This window comes from Chiroxiphia lanceolata, chromosome 1 (assembly GCF_009829145.1).
Source record: "Chiroxiphia lanceolata isolate bChiLan1 chromosome 1, bChiLan1.pri, whole genome shotgun sequence".
Classification (NCBI taxonomy): Eukaryota; Metazoa; Chordata; class Aves; order Passeriformes; family Pipridae; genus Chiroxiphia; species Chiroxiphia lanceolata.
The window spans coordinates 136151220-136175884 of record NC_045637.1 but is presented as its reverse complement, the minus strand read 5'-3'; the positions used below and the strand labels follow the sequence as shown (position 1 = coordinate 136175884).

The following is a 24665-nucleotide window of genomic DNA, read 5'->3' as shown; positions in this document are numbered from 1 at the left end:
TTTAAAGACAATAGATGACTAAAAATTAGGTTTTCCAGTCTTTCATTGGTAAACATTTTTTTCCCCAAAGTTCTAGAGATATCTCATCAAGATTGGTCAAATTTGACTGATGAGCAAAATATGGATTTCGGTGGAAAGAATTATGGTCTGACAAATAGAATAGTAGTTCAGTCACACTAGCTTTGTTTCCTTGGTATATAAGGATGAAAAGAAGTTTAAAAATAGACAATTTCTCTGTTCTGTTTGTAACTGTGACCAATATCTAGTAAGACTTGTATGTCCCAAACAGGCATACCTTTTCTCATAAGTCATTATGTCTGAATAGACTAATGGAAGTCTCAGCAGTTATTTACTATAAATCCTAGAGAGCAGCCCTGTGCCAGAGCTGTATATTGATGAATGGCACAAGAGAAAACCTTGATGAACAGACGTGCTTTTAGCATAGCCACTGTGCCTTCCTTCCTTCCTTTCTTCCTTCCTTCCTTCCTCCCTTCCTCCCTCCCTCTTTCCCTCCCTCCCTCTCTCCTTTTCTCCTTTCTTTTCTCCTTCCCTCTTGCTCTCTCCTCTTCCCTAGTTGTGAAAAATCTTATAGTCAGGCTCACCTCAGGGGAAATTGAAAGGAAAAACAATATCTATTTCCTTCTCTTAGCTCTTACACAGGATGGAACAATACTGGGAGAAAACAGTATTTTACCAGTATTTGCTCCTCTGTCATCTTATTGTCATTAATGTGATACCTTCAACTTAATTTTTCGCTCTTCAGGTAATCTACTTCCACCTCTATAATTGACATTGTCCTGTTTCAGTTATTAACCAAACACATCCCTCTCTTAGTTAAAAGGTTTGTGACAGTGATGAGAGATAGTCAGGTTTTTCTGTGCATGACACCCCCTCTCCCCCCCACCCCCCACCTTGCTGTTTCTGGTGAACAATGTGATTTGCCCTAAGATAAGAATACCAGGTGGGTATTGCAGGGACTGTCTGGATGTGCACACAATGAATGCATTCCAGAACTGTGGGGGCTGTGCTGGTTGGGATTGACTGTGGTGCACATCAGAGTGCAAAAGGGTGTGAAATGCTGCTGGAGACTGGGTCAACTGTGCAAACTGGCCTCCCGAGGCCGTAGGCATGGTACAGGTGGATCCCTGCCCTGACAGGGACTCACTTTTGGGCATGTATAGGTGCTTTGTTGCCTTTGTGCATTCTGCAAGGCTAAAGACTGCAAACCTGTCTGTTTCTAGCTGAACCTGCTTATATTATAACTCTTTAGACCTGCTTGTGTTATATTCTGCATTGACAATATTTAGAGACTGTATTAACAACAAATCTGATCACAATCATCTACTGGATCTGAAGTAGCCTCAATAACAAAACATTAAGATTACAGCAAAATAAGACTGTAACAAAGAATAAAATTGAATCAGCTATGTTTAGAGTAATGAAAAAAATCAAATAACTTTAAATATGGGAAATCCTTTCATAAGGATTATAAAAATTATTCTTTGAACATTCGAAAATCACAACTGCCAATCAAACACAGAATCTGTACTTGGACTGGGCTTTGTCACAAACTTTGAATCAAAAAATGAAAAAAAATCAAAGTCAAGTGTTGTCCTTAAGTAATTGATACAGTTCAATACCATGATGAAATTGTTTAATTGTTCAACAGACCAGCAGCTTATTTCTGACCACTTAAAAGTTTAACTCTTTTAAGGACTCTTTAGCAACAGAATCAAAATTAAGAGGAAAAAATAGATCCTTTTCATTAGAAACAGTATTTTCAAGTCTAACACAAAATAAGTTAAAGCAAAATTCTGTTTCAAAGTAATTCCTCTTTGTAAGACACGAACAAAATGTTGTCTAATTTATGCAGTGAACATTGGATTGATGTAATGTTGACTGTCTTTTTCACTTTTCACTTCCAGATGGAGAGAAGAACATTTACATCAGCTGAAGAATTGGTTCAATTATTACTGTGGTGTTACTACTATGAACTTCTTTTAGTGCTCAAGAATGAATCTAGAAGTACAAAGCCTATGGGGCCAAAGTGCTGGCAAGAGTAGAAACAGGATTTGTTGCGGGTATATATAAGTTTTAGAAACTACATAAACATCAGTGCAAACTGAAGGATCTACTCCATTTTGTAAACTGAGAACTGAATACTGTTTTTTTATTTCACCATTGAAATGTTGCTAGCACCTCAGACAGTCTCTTCTTGAAAGTCTAAGGGTTAACTTGAGATCAACGCTTGCTGTTTATGCACTTGGCAGTTTTGTGAATAACATTTTATGTAATTTTATTTACCTTTGAGGTTAATTATGTTTTCCTGAGCTTGTCCCTAAGCAGTTCCATTCCAACTCTTCTTTTATTTCTTCCTCAAGAAAGAGACTTTGAGAACTTACTTTCCATGAGGATTCAATAAAGCAGCCTTCCTGTTGCTCTGGTCACCCACACAGCAAAAAGGAAGTTAAACTGTTTGCTGACATATCTCTTATGGTTTGAGTCTGAGCCTTTGCTCTTGAGCCTGCTGCCAAAGTCTGACTTGCACAGACAATACTTTGTGGGTGGTGACTTCACTGGGAACCAAGAGCCAAGAATTGGAGAAATGTCCTGTGTGCCATATCTGTGGTGGACAGGAAAGCATTACTGGATCCACAATTTTAAAGTTACAGCAGATGTGCTTATTTTGTGGTAACCATGCAGTGGAAGAAAGCCATTCTGTGGGACCTAAACTCCAGCTTAGCTAATCATAAGGCAAGCTAGCAAATGCAGTGTTTTTCTCATGACATTTCATAAACACAGGATTTCAAAGTGAATGTGGACGGAAAGGCAAATAATCCCTCCATTCCTTGTGATCTGCATATAATTGTGGTTTGCCTGAACTAGCTGAAAGCTTAGAGTACTTATTTGGAAAGACTGGCACTGTTTAGAGAGCTAATGTATCTCCATCAATTCCTATCTTACCCTTGCATGCTTTGGAACATACAAATGAATCTTGATACATTCATTAATAACAGATATGTAGGCTCTATCCTAGATCCAGATGTGGAATTTCTATTAATATTGTTGATATTTTCCTACAAGAAATTTAGTTTGCAGTCAGTTCTAAGGAAGCTGAAATGAACACATAAACCAGCGTTTCCATAAAAGAAGTGAGTAGAGATTAAAGATGGACAGATATTGATTGTTATTTAGGATATCTGATTCATTCCTGCATATAATATGTGACATTATCAACAAAAAGATAAAAGCCTGATTGAAAACTGAGCATTGATTCCAGGTGGAATAAGTCATTCCAGTTTTGCCTTGGTATATACTGAAAATAGTATTTACTGATCACTCTTAATTGGAGTCCGATACTTCACAACTAAAGTCCAGCAGAATCTATTCATCAAACAGTTATGTACATCTATCATTACATTGTTCTGACTAGTCTTCCAGAAACTTCAGTAACACTAAAAAATAAATAGTAAAAAAATTATACTGTTTATTGATTTGGTTTTCAGCTTTTTGAAATGAGAACATAAGAAAATCCAAGAATTCTGCAAAGACTCATATTATGCTTCCACGTTTATACAACAGGTTTTTGTTTTGTTTTTTTTTCTTCAAAAATGTTTTTTCTGGCTTCTCAGGTCTCTAAGAACATGTAGAAACTTAACAGCTGCTTATGTACTTAAAATTTACTATTGCAGTTCCTGTGGTTCTTATTATATCTGGGTCCCTTTTCATCAAAGCTTATCAAAACTCCAAAGAGTCCCTCTCAAAAACAACTTGAAACAGGCACACCAAAAATGCTGAAGGAGAGACAGCACTATTGGAAACTTGTTAATGATGAAGAAGTAACCCACAAATGAAAAGGATAAACTTTATTAATAATGAAGCAACATTTCATCAAAAACCTTTTGAAAGTAGGTGGGATATGAGCTTTAAAATTGCTTGTATGCTTTGGAAGACCTTATGTTAGGGGAGCTGCACTTCTTAAGCTCAAAAATCCTCAATTCCAGACTTGTACAATTATTCTCAGGACTGCCAGGCTTCATAAATCTGTGTCTGAAACTGCTGCTTGAACTGCCCTAAAAATAACAGGAGCAAAAAAAATATTTCCATGTGGGTTCTTTGTTGCAGAAGAGTGAAACTGCTCATGAGGAATGCACACACTTGGCACTGTTCTGGATACTTAGCTGCAATCATTTTTCGAACCACTAAAAAAAATGTCTTTTACAGTTACTCTGTGTTTCCTGTTTCACTAATGCTACATGTTTTTGTTTCGTGTGGCAATGTTTGGGAAGCAGAGGGGCTAGGGTGGTGTCTCCTGTGAGAAGCTGCCAGGAGCTTCCCCATCCAACAGAGCCCATGGCAGCCACAACTCCAAAACATGCTTGCTGTTGGTGAAGGCTGAGCCCATCAGTGATTTTGCCAAGTCGTCTGTTTTGCCCATGATGGTGACTGGTGAGTGCTCTCCTGGTCCTTTTCTCAAACCATGAGCCTTTTGTTACATTTTCTCTCCCCTGTCCAGCTGAGGAAGGAAGTGATGGAGTGGCTTTGCTGGGTGTCTGGTGCCCAACCAGGGTCAACTCACCACACTACACCAGAATATGAGCTACAGATAGGAGCCTTCTGACTTCTTTTGTAATTTGGAAACATTAGAAAGGAGAGTGTCATGGCATATTGGATGGAAATACCTTTTAATGAGGACACACTTCATTCACAAGAAGGAAAATTTTTATTCATATTTTTAAAAATTACTCCATCTCCTCAGAACCTCTTCCCTTCATCATGTAACATACACGTGTTCCTAATGTGCTTGTACAGCAATAGCCCAGGGTTGTACTGAAAGAAATATTCTAAGAACGAAAACAAGTATGCTTCCTTTCTAAATATTCCAGGTTTTGGCTTGGTCAGATGGGATATTTTCTGTCAAAAATAACTATGTAGACACTTTTCTGACTAGACAGCATTTTTCAGAATATTTAATTAAATTTCTACTTTTCACCAGAAAACGTTAATGTGTTTGTTAGTCTAGGTAAAAAATTATTCTTTATCTTGACAATTCGAGCAAGAATAATACTATGAGCAAGAATAACACTATAATAATACTAATAAAGGCATTGAGGTGCTGGAGTGTGTCCAGGGAAGGCAACGAAGGGGCTGGAGCACAAGTCTGACAAGGAGTGGTTGAGGGAGCTGTGGTTGTTCAGCCTGGAGAAAAGGATGCTCAGGGGAGCCTTATTGGTTTCTACAACTACCTGAAACTAGGTTGTAGTGAGGTGGGGGTCAGACTCTTTTCCCAAATAAAAAGTGACAGGACAACAGGGAATGGCCTCAAGTTGCACCAGGGGAGATTTAGATTGGATATTAGGAAAAAAGTTTTTCACTGAAAGGGTGGTCAAGCATTGGAACAGGCTGCTCAGGAAGTGGTTGAAGTCTCCATTTCTAAAAGTGTTGAAAAACCATGTGGATGTGGCACTTAGGGATATACTTTAGTGGAAACGTGGTGGCATTGGGTTAACGGTTGGACTTGATGATCTTGGAGGTCTTTTCCAACCTTAAAGATTCTATGACTGTGATTCTACTCATTTTCATTAGCATGTCATTGAGGGGGGAAGACGAAAGGAGAAAAAGTGATCAATCATCTAACTAAATTTTAATTCCATCATGTAACATTTAGCAAAGTATAAGCAAATTAGAATTTACAGAATTAGGGTAAAATCTGACTGTCCTTTTAAGAAATATTATTATATCCTTAGTATCATAAAAATTGAATGCAAATCGTTCTTCTCCCAGTTCCAAGTAAAAAGAAGGTGCAAATGAATGAGTTTAGCCCATGGTATTAACAAAGGTTTTGTTTGGGTTATTTTTTTTGTTTGTTTGGTGTTTTGTTTGCTTTTTTTTTTTCCAAAGGCCTTGTGAGTTATAAAATACTTTCTTGAGGCAGCCTAAAAAGGGGAAATTTTAATTTTGATTACTATTGCAGCACACATGTGCTTCTTAATTATCAGCATAGCTTTGAATCTTACAGTCTAGCCTGCCTCAACAAAAGAATTGTACAGTTCACTGCTGTGAATTTTTTGTGACTACTTGCACATTCTTCATAGTTGTAAGAAAATATATTTAAATAAAGAAAACCTTAAAAATTTACCATATTATTTGTTCCAGCTTTTGCATACCAATACCACCTATGAAGATTTCATACTACTGGAAAAAAATAGGTAATCATAAAAGGCAGCTAGAGGTTGAAGACAAAAAAGTTGTAAAAGAAGCTCAAATGTCCAAGGCAAGATTATTGTACTATGCTTTGTTCCTCTGGGTTTATAAGGAAAGCGTATGCCTAAATCCTTCCTGTGCTCAGTCTTTGTTTGGAATGAAGTCATTTTGAAAGAGAAACCTACTTTCTGTTCAGTAAGTATAAAGAGTTTTGTCAAATTGTACCTTAAACTTTGACAAGAATGCAGAGGCCTGTTAAAAACATAGACAATCTATTGCTATTTTTGTGCTCTGGGTAGGGCCAGGTATATTCTCTGTTGTAGCAAATGTATTCAAATTATATTTTTTAAATGAGTGGTTCAACCATATAAAACAGAGAGAAATAAAATAATGTAAGGTCCATTGTTGTGGTCCCATTACAACACCTATTAAAATCTTACTTTGGCCTTAATATCTGATATATTTCAATGATGATAGAAATAAATATATAATTTTAAAAAGCTAAGAAAGAGTGATTTGATAATATATCAACTTCTACATGAAATTTAAATGTACAATTGTGTTGCATAGACCCATTTTGAAATGTAGTTTCTGTAGCAGTATGGTTTTTGTAGTTCAGAATAAAGCATCAGGTATATCAACAACTTCTTTTTTTACAGAGACTTGTATCTCACTATCTGTAGTAACAGGATTTAGAAAAGAATTTTAAAGACACAAGGTATTAGAAAGATAGCTTTAGAAGCATTATCTATATATATATGTATAGATATGAACGCTAAATGAAGAATACTTGCTATACTGCTATAATCCAGTTTATATTGTTGGCTACACAGCTGTATGTTCATTTTTAGCTTTTTTTTACTATCTTATGATCCATCAGAAAGAAATTCTCAGCTACTACCATTAACTAAAACATTCTCAGTCTGTGGCTTTTTTGCTGATTTCATTACAAAAAGAAACCAACATAGTGATAGACTTTACTGATAACATAAGGGAAACCACGACAAATGGAGAAAAATTTGATAAGGCGTATTAAAACACTAGAACTACAATAATGAGTGGCTGCTGCATAGCCTCTCAAAATGTATTCTGCCAAATTGTTTCACCTTCAACTCTAGAAGCAAAAGAGACAAGAAGGTAGTCTTCGTGAATTTCTATGACTATGTAAACACAATATTTTTCACGTACTAAAATATTAAACAGTTTTAGCTCTTTCTTCCATTTTCCTAAGTCCCCCAAAAAGTTCACATTAATAAAATATTAATTTATAGAAGAGATAAAGAAAAGCAAATAAAAGTGCTTTTTTCCCACCTATTGAAGTCCGTTAATAACTCCTGCGTTTTAAAATTTTAAATTTTTTTGATAGACTACAATATAGATCAAATCATGCACTTTAATTTACTTGATAAAAATCAGTGGATTACAAAAGAGTACTTAAAATCTGAAAGTTAACAGAGGTGAAAAAACTATTTGTAAACTGGAATTCTGTTCTGTAAAAAACAAGCATTGGAATATTCATCTCTAAGTAGCACTGCTTTAAAAATGTTTTGTTCAGCTCCTAGTGATGCAAAGCTGCACTTTCAGTAGCTTGCATAGGAAACTCGAGCATGGAAGGACTGCATAATACAAGCTCCATATAACTGTATGTAGTCAACTTGTTGTTAGCTCACTTTTGTAAGCCTAAGCAATTTTTTTTTATTTGCCCAACTTTTGCCACCAAACTCAGTTGAGCAGGCATTTCATTAGTGGAAAATACAATAGTTAATAAGAATGAATGCCAAAAAGATTAAAGTGCGAAATTGGAAAGTTCTAAGTGGAAATAACTCATGAAGCAATTAAAACAATTTTCTAATATACTAAGTTAATGACCTAGAGCTTAAGCACATTTAATGTTATAATTTAGACAATCCTTACTGTATAATCTCACCTAGCACTTACATTAAAGAAGCAACTGTCAGGTATTGTTGATTCCAATACTATTTTCATTTCTTTTCTAACAAAGGCACTTGTTAAGGGTTAGCCTAGTGCAATGCATGTGTTTATATACAGTTGATACCTGAAATCCATCCAAGGAATTTATACAGCTGCCAAGGTGCCCTAAGTACATACAGAACTAGAGATAAAAATGGAGAAGCCAGTTTGGACTTGTTGACAATTCTTTCTGTCTGAACAAAGAGAGAATCACCATGGTTTTGGCTTTCATGTGGCTGCCCAGAGGGTGAGTTAAGGCACAGTTTATTTCAGCACAGCTAGGAAGCCATATGATATTTTGTCATCTAGTCTGCTGATATAAAAGCACACATACTGCAAATAAAATATCACACATCCTGGTCAGTTAGTTTTCTCATCCTCAGGGAAATAATTTTTGGTGGGTTGACTCTGGCTGGATGCCAGGTGCCACCAAAGCCATTCTATCGCTCCCTTCTGCAACTGGATAGGGGAGAGAAAATATAACAAAATGCTCATGAGTTGAGATAAGGGCAGTGAGAGATCACTCATAATTACTGTCATGGGCAAAACAGACTTGACTTGGGGAATTTAATTGAATTTATTACCAATAAAAATCAGGGCAGGATAATGAGAAGTAAACAAAATCTTAAAAACACCTTCTCCACACTCCTCCCTCCTTCCTGGTTTCCACCTTCTCCCTCTCCAGTGGCACAGGGAGATGGGGAATGGGGGTTACAGTCAGTTCATCACGGATTGTTTCTGACACTGCTCAGGGAGAGGAGTCTTTCTTCTACCTCAGTGTAGGATCCCTACCACTCTGTTGAAAGAGTTCTCCACAAACTTCTCCGGTGTTGGTCCTTTCCACATGGTACAGTTCTTTGCAAAGTGCTCCAACATGGGTCTGTTTCCGTGGGGTGCAGTCCTTCAGGGACAGACTACTCCAGCCTGTTCCCCCAGGGATTCACAAGCCCTACCAGGAAACCTGCTCCAGAGTGGACTCCTTTCTCCATGGGTCAGCAGGTCCCTGCCTGGAGCCTGCTCCAGCACATGACTCCCACAGCATAACAGCCCTCTTTTGGACACCCAACTGCTTTGGCGTGGGTTTCCTCCACGGGCTGCAGAAGGATCTCTACACCCTCGTGGTCCTCCATGGGCTGCAGGGGCACAGCTGCCTCACCATGGTCTGCACCACGGGCTGCAGGGGAACCTCAGCTCTGGTGCCTGGAGCACCTCCTCCCCCTCCTTCTCCACTGGCCTGGTGTCTGCAGAGTTGCTCCTCCAAAATATTCGCAATCCTTTCTTCTCTGAGTGGAATAACATCCATGCAATAATTTATTTTCCCTTCTTAAATATGTTATCACAGAGATGTTACTAACTTCTCTGATTGGCTTGGTCTTGGACAGCAGCGGGTCTGTCTTGAATCCATCTGGCATTGACTGTCTTGTACATGGGGAAAGCTCATAGCAGTTTCCCACAGAAGCCACCCTTGCAGCCCCCCTCCCTGCTACCAAAACCTGGTCACACAAACCCAATACACAATTAATTTAAATCCAACCCTTTTTCACCTCCATCATTTAAAAAAACCAAACAAAATCTTAACCTCCTGCAATTTACTGAATTCTGAAGCCTAATTTGATGACTGATGTACTACTGGGTTTACATGGCAAGGTTTTTGTAGCAGCTGGGTGGGACTACAGAGGCGGTTTCTACAAAAAGTTGCCAGAACCTTCCCCCACGTTTAGCAAAGCCAGTGCCAGCTGGCTGCAAGATGGACCCAATCCTGGCCCAGGTCGAGTACATAAGCAATGGCGGCAGCACTTGTGATGAACTTACCACAACCCTCATTTCCCATCCCCCTGTACTGCTGGAGTGGAAGAGGTGGAAAAGTAAGGAATCACAGAATCAATTAGGTTGGAAAAGATCTCTGAGGTCATCAAGTCCAACCTATGACCAAACACCACCATGTCAGCTAGACCGTGGCTATAAGTGCCATGTCCAGTCTTTCCTTAAACATCTCCAGGGATGGTGAATTCACCTGGGCAGCACATTCCAATACCTAATCACTCTTTCTGTGAAGAATTTCTTCCTAATATCCAACGAAAACCTCCCCTGGTGTAGCTTGAGACTATGTCCTCTTGTCCAATCCCTAGTTATCATGGAGTGAAGTTGAGTTTGGGAAGAAGGGGGGAAGGTACTTTAAGATTTAGTTTTAATTCTCATTACCCTACTCTGGTTTGATTGGCAATAAATTATACTGATTTCCCCAAGCTAAATCTGTTTTGCCTGTGATGGCAATTGCTCAGTCACCTCTCTCTGTCCTTATCTCAATGTACAAACTTTTCATTTTATTTCTCTTTCTGTCTGGATGAGGAGGGGAGTGATAGAGTGACTTTGGTGGGCATCCAGCACCCACCAGAGAGGTTGATTACTGAAGTAACTCCAGTGTTGACATCCATACTGTAAGTCTTGCATGAGCCATATTAACTTAACACACGTTAAAGGATATTTCACAGTTCATATCTATCTTACAAACAAGTATATGTTTTTGAATGAAAAATATTTCTGTACAGTGAAAATACAACTTTCAGACCAGGTGCAGACATAATTATTTTAGTTTAAAGGTGTGTGTACTTTTTTCCTAAAGGGCATACAACCGTCTGTGTGGGAATAGCACACGGTTACTGCTTCCTGCTTAGCAATGTAGCCTAGTAGCTGATTAGAGCAATAGTAAACATGAAAAGATCCTTCCAAGCATTGAGAAAAATCCTCTATGTTTGTGTGTGTGATTAAAATTAAAATGCATGGAGCTTTCCAGATCAGTCAACACTGCAAAAGCTGGCAAGAAAAGTTCAAAAGTTCTTCATTTAGTAGAATTTGCTGCTTTTGGGAAATCCCTTAGCCACCTAGCAACAGCACAAAGGGTATAATTCTTGGAGACTTAAATTCGCATTGACTGAACAAGAGGGAAAATTGCAAACAAGCAAGATAGCTTGAGAACATTGCGTCACTAGTGTGTCTAGTGGGTCAGACTGAGTAGACCACATACCAGGGTGTGGTTAGGACAGAATACAAGATACATGTCTTTTCTACACAACTTACACAATAACAGAAATTCTCAAATACAGACCTCCACCATTCTCATCTTTCCTGCCATCAGAAGAGACTTATCTGCACCACAGTATTTCTCATTGTAGTCATAACTCAAAACTCCTATCAACACCCTTCATGATATATGTTTTCCGAAAGTCATGTTTACAAGTTTTATGATAAATTTTGTATTGTATTAGGTGTATCCAACCAGCAGTCTCCAGGTGCCTCCTACAGAGAGGGCTTTAATGGAGAGCTAATTGTCATTCAATTAAGTTTTGATATGCAAACATGCAGGTGTAACTTTTGGGGATGAAAATACTGGTTTTTACAGCAGTGCTGTCTCTGACTTTCATTTAAATCCAAGAAGACTGAGTCTGAAAGAAGACTGTTACTCAAGCTAAGTAAGACAATCTGAACCCAGACTGTGTAAATTATTGTTTGATTTAATATAATCCAAAAAATGTAGAGTAATTTATGTGCCTATAAATAGATATACCCAAAGATGTTTTTAAATTTCTGTGGACAAAAGACAGCCACATGAATGTGAAGAAGAAATGGCTGTAGCACAAGCATCTTTGCAATGCTTTTGTTTATACTTCCTCAGTTGTTCTCTTTCTTCTCTCTTTTGAAAAGTATTTATTATTTTGCTGCTATTCTTTCCTGTTTAGAACAAAAGAGAAAAGAAAAGTCGTGGTTTAAAACTTTCTATGTATGTTTGCTATTCCTGAGCATTTGGTGTTAGTAGGAGTAACTCTTCGGGGAACCCTCCATACTTTGGCAAACATCCAACATCCAACACTAATTAACATTCTCCCATATAAAAGTCTCTCATCACTCAAGAAGCATCCTCTCCTACACATACACTTTCCAGATCCTAAGCTTCTTCTCACTGTACACAAACCCATCTCCTGAATTTTAAATGTAATAATGCTTACAGTTTTGTATAAGTCATTCTGAGGTACAGAGCACTGCACTTAATAATAAAAATCCAGCAGTAGTTTCCTACACCTTGTAGTTACCTTATTTCACTTTGAGTCTTTTTAAAGAGTATATTGAAAATCAAAACAGAAATACAGGATATTTATCAGAGAAGTCAAATGCTTTCAGCACCTTAAGCATTGCTGATACAACCGAGGAGAAGTATTTTTGCTTTATTATTCTCATATATCCAAGTAATTTTCATTGTATCTACTAAATTATGCCCTTCTCAATAAGACGATAGTATCTTCATATTAAAACATCAATTATTTTGTTCAGACACAAAATATAATTCTCCCTCTGATCTTGAGAGTTGCAATGATGTTGATAAAGTACTAAACCCAGCTTTTATAATGAAATCCACAGCTACTTTTATTCCCAAAGCTAAGTGTTAACAACTCTCAACTCCAAAATTTTGCAAGAAAAGGTTGTACTAATTGTTCATAAAGCTCTTTGATTTAGAAACTGTCCCAGAAATTCCTTACTGATGTTTTACCAGTAACAGGCAAAAATGTCCCCACATACCATTAAGAGACAATTTGAAAACACTTAGTTCACAGTTGCTTTCCAAAATGACCAGTGGGCTATATTTAAAATAAGCCCTTTCACTGTGAGTGCTCTTCAGATTCTAGCAATGGGTCATTCAAGAGAGACTTCTTCCCTTTGTTACAGTAATATTTCACGTCAGGAGAACAGAGAAAGACTATAAGCTAGTTAGCTTGCTTCCAGTTTTAAAGATATCCTGAGCTTTGGTTTTCTGTACAAAAAGAGACCAACACCCAAGAGTTAAATGAGAAAGTCTAATTTACATTTGAATCAAAAATTCTAAAAAAAAAATTATCAGAAACATTTGTTGTAGAATCAAGCTTTGGGTCTGCTCAGTCATATTTGTTTAATTGACTATATCACATGGCTTTCAATTACAGTCAAACTTTAACGTTTACTTAGAGACAACCTTGTTTTAGTTTTATAATAAAAAAAATGAAAAAGACAGATTCCCCCAGGAATCTTTTGATTCAACAGTCGACTGATTCAGACCATTTCCAAGAGAACTTCACAGGATTCTGCTACCTCATTGGAGAAGGTGGCAAATCGCCCTATGTATTCAATTAGGTTTGACCAAGATAAATGTCACTCAGGTTTTTTCATCATTTCTAGGAGTTGCAAACTGCATGAAGCAGCTGGTTTCAGTGTGATAAAGAGCTGACCTCAGGATTATACTATTATCTTCAAAGAGGAAGAAAAGAGTAAAGCTCGAAGTAAACTGCTTCTAAATACAAAATGATAGCCAGTGAATCCATTTGTAAAGAAATAATTGATACTTTGCTCAATGGCAAGGTTCTCACTAGGTAAAACTGATTTGGCCAAACTGAAGTAGTTTGGTATAAGTGGGGAAAATAAAAAAAGAAAAAACCAAACTTATTAGACAAATTTGACATATTCTTTCTACATGAAGGAACAAGATTACCTGAATTCTATTATATGAAGGATTTGGTGGATTCTAGATTTTTTTTCCTATTTTTTTTGTGTTGTGAAATGATCACTGAACATCCTGTGAGTAGGCAGTCAGCAGCAAAAGCAAAAATTGCTTCCTTCCAACTATTACAAAATGAACAAAATGTTAAGATTTATGAATCTAAGTCTTTGCTGCACTGCACAATAATCCCTATTGGATTTTCCTTTGGAGAAGGCTATGAAACTAGAAACATGAAAAACCAAAAAGCAACAGTATTTTTTATCAGGTACCTTGATTTCATGCAACCTTTCTGAATAAGTAGAGATAAAGCGCAAACAAAAAAATAATATATGAAATAGAAACTTTAGGAAAGAGTTTCCTATAAGCAACTCTTTCAAATGCATTTCCGTCAATATACCGTGTTTTTCTTTCAGGGCAAATTGTGTCTAATTTATTCTGGAGATTAGACATATTAACCTGTCTTCCCATATTCGATTTTACCCAACTCAGGCAACATGAATTTGTTATTTTATTTACCTCAACATCACTTTCCAGATGGCACTTGGGTAATGGAAAGACATGTAAAAAAATTTTCTATGGTAGCTCTCTCTATATATGTCTTTGTTTCCCAGAAGGCAAATCTTAGCGTAGCATTTGATTCAATGTCTTATCTTTTTGACTACTCATCATGGCTTTTGTTTTTATTCATGGCTACATCCTTGTTTCATTCTTCCTGTATGTAGAATTGGTTTTCATGACCACAACTTTCTTGGGCAAGTATATGGGCTAGATATAGCTTTATCTTATTTCCACTTGTTCAATAAATCTAAAAGGAAATTATTAGGAAAGAAGTGAAATCAGTATGAATTTTTTGCTTTGTTTCTTTCAATTTGCTTTGTTTGAACAGTTAATAATCTGCTGTGCTTCAGCAGCTACTGTGTCAGCAATCTTATCTTTAACTGAAGTGGGAATTTCTGAGAGCAGCAGGACAAACAGCTGAAATGGAAACTGCCATCTTCTCCCATTATAAACTCACTTTACTTATGAATTGTTTCTATACTGTCAGTCTCTTGACTTTGCATTTCCATCAAATTACAGTCTAGAGGCTTCCAAGCATTTTATCTTGTAAGTTTGAGATATCATTAGCACTCCGTTTTCATGACATCCTGCGTCATATTAAAACAATCCCCCCACTTTTAGTTTTTAAAGATAACTATCACCATCAGTCCTCAAAAAACAGTAAAACAGTACAGGTAAGAGTACATCCAAAGTAAAACATATTTAGAAAAAACCCAAACAACTACACTTCTTGCTGGAAGATATTGTCCAGTGAGGATGAGAATTTCCCTCCTTTGCCACATGTGATACTCAAATGGAAAAAGTATCAGTCTACCAAGGCATTATTTAAAGCTGCATGCCACTTCCCAGGGCTCCTTCTCCAAAATTTATTGTGCTTACCAGAAGTCAATATTTTGAAGACAAAATCATATTCTGAAAAAATGTTTTCACTACCAAAAAATTTCTTTATCTTATTTTATTTTATTTTATTTTGTGGAATACTGTTTGCTATTGTAATACTGAGGAAAAAATACTTCATTTGCAATTTAAAATAGTTTTTTTCTGTTATAATAATAAGCTCATTTTAAAAGTGAGAAGAAGCAAAAAATAGAGAACCACAAAACGTTTAGCTTTTCTAAGAAGACTAAGCAAAATTTCCCCTCCTCTGAATTAATTATTACCCTGTAAAATCAATTATTTTTCTTAAACATAGAGGGAAAATAATCTTTGCTTTTATCAAATAAAGGAAACAAACAAAATAAGTTTCTATTTTTTGGGCCAAATCAGCATGTAGATATACAACTAACAAAACCAATCAAAATTAATTATCTATGTATAATGACTCCTTGCAATTCTAATCTCCAGAGCTCAGTTAGCTGGATGGTATGTATTCAATTAATTTTAAAACTGTTTAATGAAGATATATTTCTAAATTTTAGCACGACTGTTTAATTACAGGCCAGTGAATGTAATTACTTTTTTTGTGCTAAAGGACAGAACCTTCTCATGATTCAAACATTAATAAGATCACTCGTATTATACTCTTAACTACTAGTCAGTGTAACTGCTCTGAAATTTGGTATATTACACTGAAAATATTTGTATAAAATAAAAGGAAAGTCAAGCATTGTATTATGTCTTTTCCAACATAAACTATTCCATTCCATTCTATTTTTAGCAAGGCCTGCAGCAGTAGGACCAGGGATAGTGGTTTTAAAGTAAAGAAGAGGAGATTCAGAGTAGATAGAAGGAAGACATTTTTTACAATGAACATAGTGAAATGCTGGAACAGGTTCCCCAGAGATGTGGTAGATTCAAGATGGGGTTCTGAGCAACCTGATTTAGTTGAAAATGTCACTGCTCATTCCAGGGGGTTTGAACTAGATGAACTTTGCAGGTCCCTTCCAGCCCAAACCATTTGCTGATTTGACAATGATCTGATATTTATTATATGTGAGGTTTAGTACATTTTAAATGTGCATGTTTTGTATTATTCTTGTTCAGTTGGATGAGAATGAAAATTAAGTATTAACAGTCTGGTAAAATATTTTTTTTTCCTCAGTGGTTCTATTTTTCAACACTAGTACAATCCTTGTAGCCTCACCATTGCATTTCAGTGTGTTACAAACACACTTTTCCCAGCTTGCTTGTTCTCATCTATATTCCTCTCCTATGTTGCCAGGGGTCTGTGGTCTACTTTGAAACAAAAACAAAATGAACACAAAAAACCACTGGACAAACAGTTGGGGAAAGCATACATATAATCAAAGGAATGATTTTGAAATCAGAGGATTGAAATTGCAAAAATTCTAGTCATCATTGCTCAAATGATCATGATTTGCATGTGCAATCACAGTAGCTGATTGCCAGCACCAGACACTTGGCTGCATGACTGCAGAAGGGACCTCACTTAGGACCAAAGGAGTCACATTTTGTCAAATGAGAGTGGCCATAGAATTTCAGACTAAAGCCCCATCTAGTCTGGCCAACAAAGAAAATACCCATGAAATATTTAAACCAAGATAACCATGTTTGATGTGAACCCTAAGTAGCCTTCTGGCCAAGTAGGAGAAGCAAATGCAAGTGGCTTTCAAACTTAACTCAAAAATTCAAATACCAAGAAGGACCAGGATAACAATCAAGCTGTTTCATTAAAGTAGGAAGCTAACCAACACCCACAAAGCATCCTTTCTCTGCATTTATTCACAACAAACTCTCACTGAGAACATCCACGAGTATATCAATCAGTCACATTATCAAATACTGTGACCTCTCACTGATATTAGTGCAATCATTATGCACCAGCTAAGAGAAACTTTTCTCAGTAGTATGAACAGAAATTACAGTAATCTGATACACCAACTCTGTTACTCACTCCAATATATACTAGAACTTTATCTAGACTTGTATCCACTGTTCCCTTTTCCACCTGGTCTCCAGATATCTCTTTATAGAGGGATGTCAGAGCTCACCTTTCACCCGCTACTCACCTTCCATCCTTCTTAGTTACTTACTACTGAAAGAAAGCCAGATTGATGCCCTAAATATTTACCTTGCATATTTAAGCTACATTAGTGCGCATATGAGAAAATGAAAATTTCCCTAGGAAATGAAAACTGGTATACTTCTACATTTTTTATTTTACGTACATTTTTATTCTTTTTTTTTTTTCTTTTTCGTGGTGTTGGCAAGCGGGATTTCAAAAAAATCATGCTGAAGTTTATCTCAGAAATGGTTAACTCTCCTGTTGATATTATATGTATGAGTAATTCTAAAACCTTGAATGGTATTGATATCAGACTATTGATCTGGTTATCCTTTTTCTTCTCCATTTGCTACTCTCCAGTCACTTCCCTTGCTGGCAGAGTTTTCAGGAAGCCTCTCACTATTACAACATGCACTGCTTTTCAGGTATTCTTGAATAGAGATGACATATTTCTCCAGCACAAGCACATACGGCTCTTGGAGTTATGTTAGCCCATCAGTTAGGTCATTTTAATTTCTGTGCCTTTTCTGTGATTGCCTATGCATTGAATCAGAATTAAATATCATGTTTCTTACTGAATGCTGAGGGAAGGTACCTTATTTACTAGCTCAATTTACTGTTTTTATTCCAACTGTCTTTTATTTCTGTGTTTAAAGAAGACTTACTAGTTTGGTTTCCTTTCTCTTGCAAGTCTGAACATCAGTTCAAATCTTATAATTCTCTTGTATGCTTAAAATATCAATTACTCCTGTAGTGCTTTGTCCCTACAAGCAATTTTCTTTTTGATCAATGACTTAATCTACGAATTGTAAACTCCCTGTTCCAAATCCCTTTATTTTCTGCTGACTTTTCATTCTATTTCATCTGCAATATTTCTCTATTGTTTTTGTTCCTTTTCTGTCTTTATGGGTTCCAAGAAGTTTTGAAACAGCCACCTTAATGAAATTCCAAGCTTCTTGCAGAGACCATTCTCTGTTCTATAATAGAGGAGATTCTTTGGGAAATCTACAGGTAATTAACAGTGTTTTCTGAAAGCCAAATCAAAGTACCCTGCATGAAAGTGCCTATATTTTCTGAGTAGGTTATTTTTTACATTTCTTCAACGAGTAAACGATAAACTTGTCTTGAAAGACAAAGTAGGCTTATTAATGTGTATTTTCTAACAACTAGGAGACAAACCTTAATGTCTAGTCTTGACTCAGATAGATACTCTGATAAAACAGTGTGTTCTTTATTAATTTGGCAAACTCTTTGGTAAGACCCACTGAAGCATGTGAAAGACAAAAGCATGATAATGCATACCATTTCTTTCTTTGCACTTCAAAAGTCTCCTGTAATTTCCCGACGGGAAACAGAGTGATAGCTTGTGTAAATGAATCCCTTCAGATAGCCTGAGACACCTTCTAATGACTTGCACTTTCTACCTCAGAATTGCATACATTATTTCTTTTTCAGCATAGAGCACTTCCAGAAAAAAATGCAAACATATGTTTAAAGCTATTTTTTGGAATAAGTGGAAAAACATTACTTTCTTTTTTCCAAACACATGCCAAAAAGGTAAAGATGAGTATATGGCATGCTGTAAAATATTCTCTGAGGTACAAAACATCCACTGCATATAAGGCATAGAAGCATGTGTTGTTAAATGTTGATGTGAAACACGAGACACAGAAAACAAGGTGTCAGGCCAGTGGGTTGTCTCATGTAATGACATATGAAAGTTACAGAAAATTCTATCTGATAAATAATATTCTTCTCAAAATGTGGTTTAACTCACTAAATGTAAATAAAAATAGTGTAGACATAAAGACAATTTAAGAAATACACTTCTACTGAATGTCATTTCAGTCTCTGGGGAGCAAAACTTCTCTTTCAACAGCATTTTTATCCAACCTCAAACACAAGTCAATCACCAATGAAACTTACTGGCATAATGGAATGTCACCTTTGATGATGCATCTTCCTCCATTTTTGCAGTATTCTTCAGGACAAACTGCAAACATAAAATTAAAGATTATAATTTCCCTCTGTTGTTATATTTGTCATTGTCTAATTTTCAAAATGGCAGAATATTCACATCTGTCATTTTGGTGCTTAACACTTCCAAAACTTCTTCTTTTAGACCCGATCTCGGTGATATAAGTGTGAAGTCATGAGTACATTATAAGTGCTCTTGCTCCTATAGAAATCTTGATGCTTCACTTGAGTAGGCTTCAAATTTTTCTCAAGTCAGATCTTCATCTGACTCCAGAAATGGAGCTTTTATGACTGACTCTATTTTCAAATAAAAAGAATATATAAAATAAGACCCAAATTATATTTTTGCAGTAATGTCATATATTGTGAACTTTATCACATAACTCTTAAAATTGTAAAAACAGAGTTAAATTCTAAAGCATCTTCAGCAAAGCTAGGGGAGTACTGTTAACATAGAACCAGCCCAGTGTTTGTAACTGTCTTGGGAAAGAACTGCAGTAACTTTGTATCGCTGAATGGGATGCTTTGAACCTAGATTTAATTATTTACATAATTATCTATGTTTTTGTTAGATTTTATTAATAAAAATAAATTCAGATTGAATATGTATTATTGTCCTGTACTTACCTTTCTCCACCATTTAACTATTGCAAACCAAACCTGAATATTGTGGCAAGTTCATTGTGCTAAAACAAATGCTATTTGGTTTATCTTCCAACATGGATTTGCAATACACTTGAAAAAAACAAACAAACAAACCCCAAACAATCCTATTAACTCAAAAATATGGGTTAATAAGTGGATTACTCAACTGGCTAAAATTAAGGGAGTACCTAAGAGTGTACTACAATGGGTTGTAAGGTTTTTGGTTTTTTTTTAACAATGCGTCTATACCTTAAGAAACATCTCCTGTGAAGATGTTAAGCATATTATTTTTCATCTTTTTTTCCCTCTTTCATCTGTGTCATACTTTTATCAGGAAGACTCATGTCTGATATAATTTGATAGAGTTTTAGAAGAGGAAATTTGGTCAAGTTTGAGGACTGCCTAAAGATTCAGTAGAAAATAGCTATACTTTCTTTATTTAAAATTATGTTTTTAAGCAAAACTAAGTACCTGAACAGCTGGACTCATCAAGGCTGAAATCAATGCAGTCTGCAATTCCATCACAACGCTGGGAGACTGCTATGCATTGATTAGTTGACGCACACAACACAGAACCATTGAAACAATCTTTAATGGCTGAAACAAAAAGTAACATTGTGGTTATTATCCGCTGTATTTCTTTTTCTCACTGTTAAAAAACCAGCAGAAGTCTGATTCATACCGTAGGCTATAAACTTGCATCTGTGTGACCTCTACAAGCTTTCATCTTCAAAGGCATGTAACTTTACTATTGAGTTGCTAAATAAGTAAACAAATACAGAGCACAGATGGTAGAGAAACTGAATTTTCCCATATAATATTTGTGAAGAAGAGGAGGGCATATTAACTTAAAATGTTGGGACCGTATGCTGCAAAACCCAAAAGAAAAGATATCACAAAGATATCACAAAACATAATCAACTTTCATCCATCAACCAGTTTTAAAATGATGGAATTAATTTTTTAACACATAGTATTTTAACACATTACAGAGGGAACAGTCATACAAATGGATCTAAGTGCTAAAAACTTTGCAATTCAAGACAATGACATTAAGTTATCAGTGCTGAGGCAAAGAATGTTAAGAGCACATGGAGGCACTGAAAACAATGAAGACATGAAAGTGAAATTATTAGATTTTTGTCTATATTTAGTTTTCCAGGTCCAAATAAAACCTGTAGAAAGTCTGTTTGAAAGAGTATAATTTTTAATATTTCCTAGGTATTTAAAACCTACCAGGATCACAAGATTTTAGTTCACTACAGAAAACTCGGAAATCACTTTTTATTCATTGGTATTAGCACTCAATCAGATGGTGTTTGGATCTGTAAAAAAGTAATATATACATCCCATTGGTGCTAATATGTTTGTTTTAGATCAAATAGGTGAGATAATGTAACCTTTACTAAAATTGACAGCAAGAAAAGGGATGGCCCAGTAGAACATTTATAACTGGAAAAACAGTTACATGATTTTCTTGTTAAATGCAACTAATAATAAAATCCACTACATTAGTTGATATAAAACAGTATTAGCACAATACTGTACAGCCTAACTGCTGTGTGAAGTCCACAGGAAATTGTCTGCATAAATCTCTAAGTCATGAAGAAAAGTATTTCTGTGGTACAAACTGTGGTTTTAGTAGAGATCTGACTAATGCTTTTTGTTTGTTTGTTTTACTTTGTCCTGGCTTTCTTTTGAGCTTTATGCCTAATCTCTGCAAGATGCATTTTGACAACTAGTCTTTATCCCAGAAGAAAACTTTCCCTGGTGAATTCCTGAATTCAGAACCTAGAACATTTTTGACCACCTCTTGTTAAACTTAAATGAATGAAATTACTATGGGACACAAAATGGAAGGTGTCAGTAATTCAAAAAATTCAAGTTTTCTAAAATCACCAAGTAGATTGGATCTGTATCAAGGAAAAAAAATTAATTTTCAGTCTAAAATCTAAAAAAAATTAAAAACCACTCTCAATCTGTGCTATTATTACAGTACACATACGCTGGAGTTACTAGCAAAACAATAAATATTTTAGATTATGCATAAATTTCAACAAAATAAATAAATTTTTTGAGATATTTACTTTTTCTCTCTGATCTTTCTCTGTTGACAAACTTCTATGGTTTTTTACATGTTTAAAGTAAAAAGCTAGAGATTAAATGCTGTGCTGTCATGGCATACACAGTTTGATCTGAGCACCAGCTGTGACAGTAATCAGCTTTCCACTGATTCCATTCCAAACTAGCACTAACCACTTTCTTTTTGCTTTGCCTGCAACCAGTATCTTCTTCATAGAAGAAACACAAATCTCTGCTTCTGTATTTCTATCTTATAATGCCAATACTCACATGTTTCCATAGTGGGAACTGAATTTTGGAGTAACACAATGTGATTACAGACTTGAATAAGTTTCCACCCCACCGAGAACCCCAAAGGTGTGCAACATCCATGGAGAATTTGTGTTCTTGGACTAGACCAGGATTTAATTTTCACTCAATCTCTGGGCATTATTTAGAAGTCAAAGCAATAAAATAAATTAAACAAAACCGAACAAACCACAAAACAAAGAAACAGCCCCCCTCAAACAAACAAACAAACCCCTCAAACAAACAAACCAACCCCTCAAACTCCCCAACCCCCCAACATTTCAATTCTTTGGGGGATACTGATTATTATAGAAATCTTGTGGCTTTCAGATTTTGAGATTCTACATTAACTACTGTGGTGTGGAGTTGGGATGTGCATGTAGTAGGACACAGCACAGAGGTCTAATAGAGGACAGATTGAAGATGAAACAACTCAAGGGTAGATTAATGATGAGAGGGTTATCTCAAGAAAGGACTATATAAAATTTCTACATGCCTTCGGGTTATGTAGAATTTAAGATAAGTGATACCTCCAAAATCATGTCTTTTGCCAACAAGGCCACAGAGCTCACTTGTAAACAAGAGACATGCACAAATAGTCTGCCAAATCCATGCTAGTCTGATACACTAATTTGCTAAAATAAATAGCATGTGCAATGGCCTGCATTTATATTCAATAGTTTTGATACAAAATCTAAAGAACTCAAATTTCTAATCCTCTGCAAACTGATATTTATCTTTTTTTTCGTTCTGATAAGTATCAAACATACTGTTAGGAAAACTTTTACAACATGAAAAGTTTAGGAAGAAAAGTTTTATATTCAAAAATCTTCTTTATTTTTTTTATATAGCTAATTATTTTGAAATTCCTAGAATGCATAGGCCTCAGTTCATATACCAATAATGAAATATTTTGAAATGGGCAGAGTTCAAAGCCTGTTGTCCTTGTGTTTTGTTTGTGAGCCTTTTTCCTTGCTTGGGGCAGAGATTGCTGCTGCTGCATGAACAGACTTGATTTAAAAATCCTTGAAAGGTCAGGACTGTCTTGAATGTTACTGAATTATAGAACCACTAAAGTCTACCTGTCATATCGGAATCAGAGATTACAGAGCCAATGCAAATGCAGCTGACTGACCTATGGAAAAAATATAGAAATGCTTGCAATTATTAACAGAAATACAACAGAAATTTTTAAGCATTTACAAAAGTTGATAGGCATAGGAATAAGAATGCATAAGCAAAACTATTCGGAAATGTAAAGTGTCTCTGCAGTAAAGTGTCTCTGCAGCATTATATGTGATACATAGTATTTTTTTGATGAGGGAATGGTGAATTTTACATTATACTTCCTTATATTGCTCTTTTTCTTTCCGAGAACATCACTGGTTTAGGCAAGTTAGCATTGCCATAACTATAGCAATGAAAGTAACTTACGGCAGCCACTTTCATCTTCGTTAAGGCGGCAGTCAGGCACACCATCGCATTTCAGGAGGGATGGGATACAGCCAGTGGAGGGACATAGGAACTCTGTTTCCTTGCAGGAGCCTGGAGTCACAGTGGTAGGCCTCTCCATGGGACAATTCATTTCATCACTTCCGTCCATACAGTCTTCAACCCCGTTGCATCGTGCAGCGAGGGACAAACACTGCTGCACATACGCACATGTGAACTTGTCACTGCTGCAAGTTGGAGGGTGTGGATCAGCTGATCCTACAGAATAAAAAAGAATATTTATTGATTCTCTTCTTTCAGAAGTCATTCATACTGCCTTTGAGATATACATAAGGGCTGCTAGGACTGCAGCTGATTTTGCTTATTAAACTTTTTTAAAAAGCCCAATCCAAGTTCCATAAAAACACAGCTCATAAGTGCAGAACACAGTATTAAAAACATTTTGTCTCATATTAACTCCATTGCTGTTGCTGCAGCATTTTGCTTCTAAAGCCCATGTTCAGCATTTATTTTGATCCTATTATTCTTTTGGCATGTACACATAGAAAGGTTAATACTAAAGTACTAATAAATCTTGTCTTTCACCCTGTGTCTTGAAAGCATTAAAATAACCCTCATGTTACAATCTTCCTCTATTTGTATTCTGAATGGGTGAAGAAAAATCAAAGACTGTGTAAGTCTTGATCAACAAGGAGCACAATCATGGAAAGTTATAATGAAGGGTAAGGTCTGAACCTTCAGCAGAGTAAGAAAAAGATTTTCATGAAGTAACAACAAAGATTTTTACTGATATAGTGTATCATCACTGGTTCTACAGCTTAGTTTGATGTGATAGAGAATTAAATCAAAGAAGATACTAGATAAAAGTAAGTTTCCAGCGTACAACTAAATTAAAAACATGTTCTTAAAATTTTTGTGCAGACAAAAGAAAATAATCTCTAGAATTCAACTCTATACATTTAATCTTTCCAAAGTCAGTTTGCACCAGGTGAGTAAAGA

General features: G+C 35.9%; 1 protein-coding gene across 1 annotated transcript in view; it reads right to left on the bottom strand.

The window, feature by feature from the left end:
- MALRD1 (MAM and LDL receptor class A domain containing 1) overlaps positions 1-24665 on the bottom strand; it is a 238601-nt gene that overhangs the window by 26567 nt on the left and 187369 nt on the right. Inside the window, exons 33-35 of the mRNA XM_032689585.1 lie at positions 23649-23924; positions 20316-20441; positions 19149-19215 (exon numbers count right to left, since the gene is read on the bottom strand). Coding sequence (XP_032545476.1) covers positions 19149-19215; positions 20316-20441; positions 23649-23924 — 469 coding nt within the window. The remainder of the gene's footprint in view (positions 1-19148; positions 19216-20315; positions 20442-23648; positions 23925-24665) is intronic.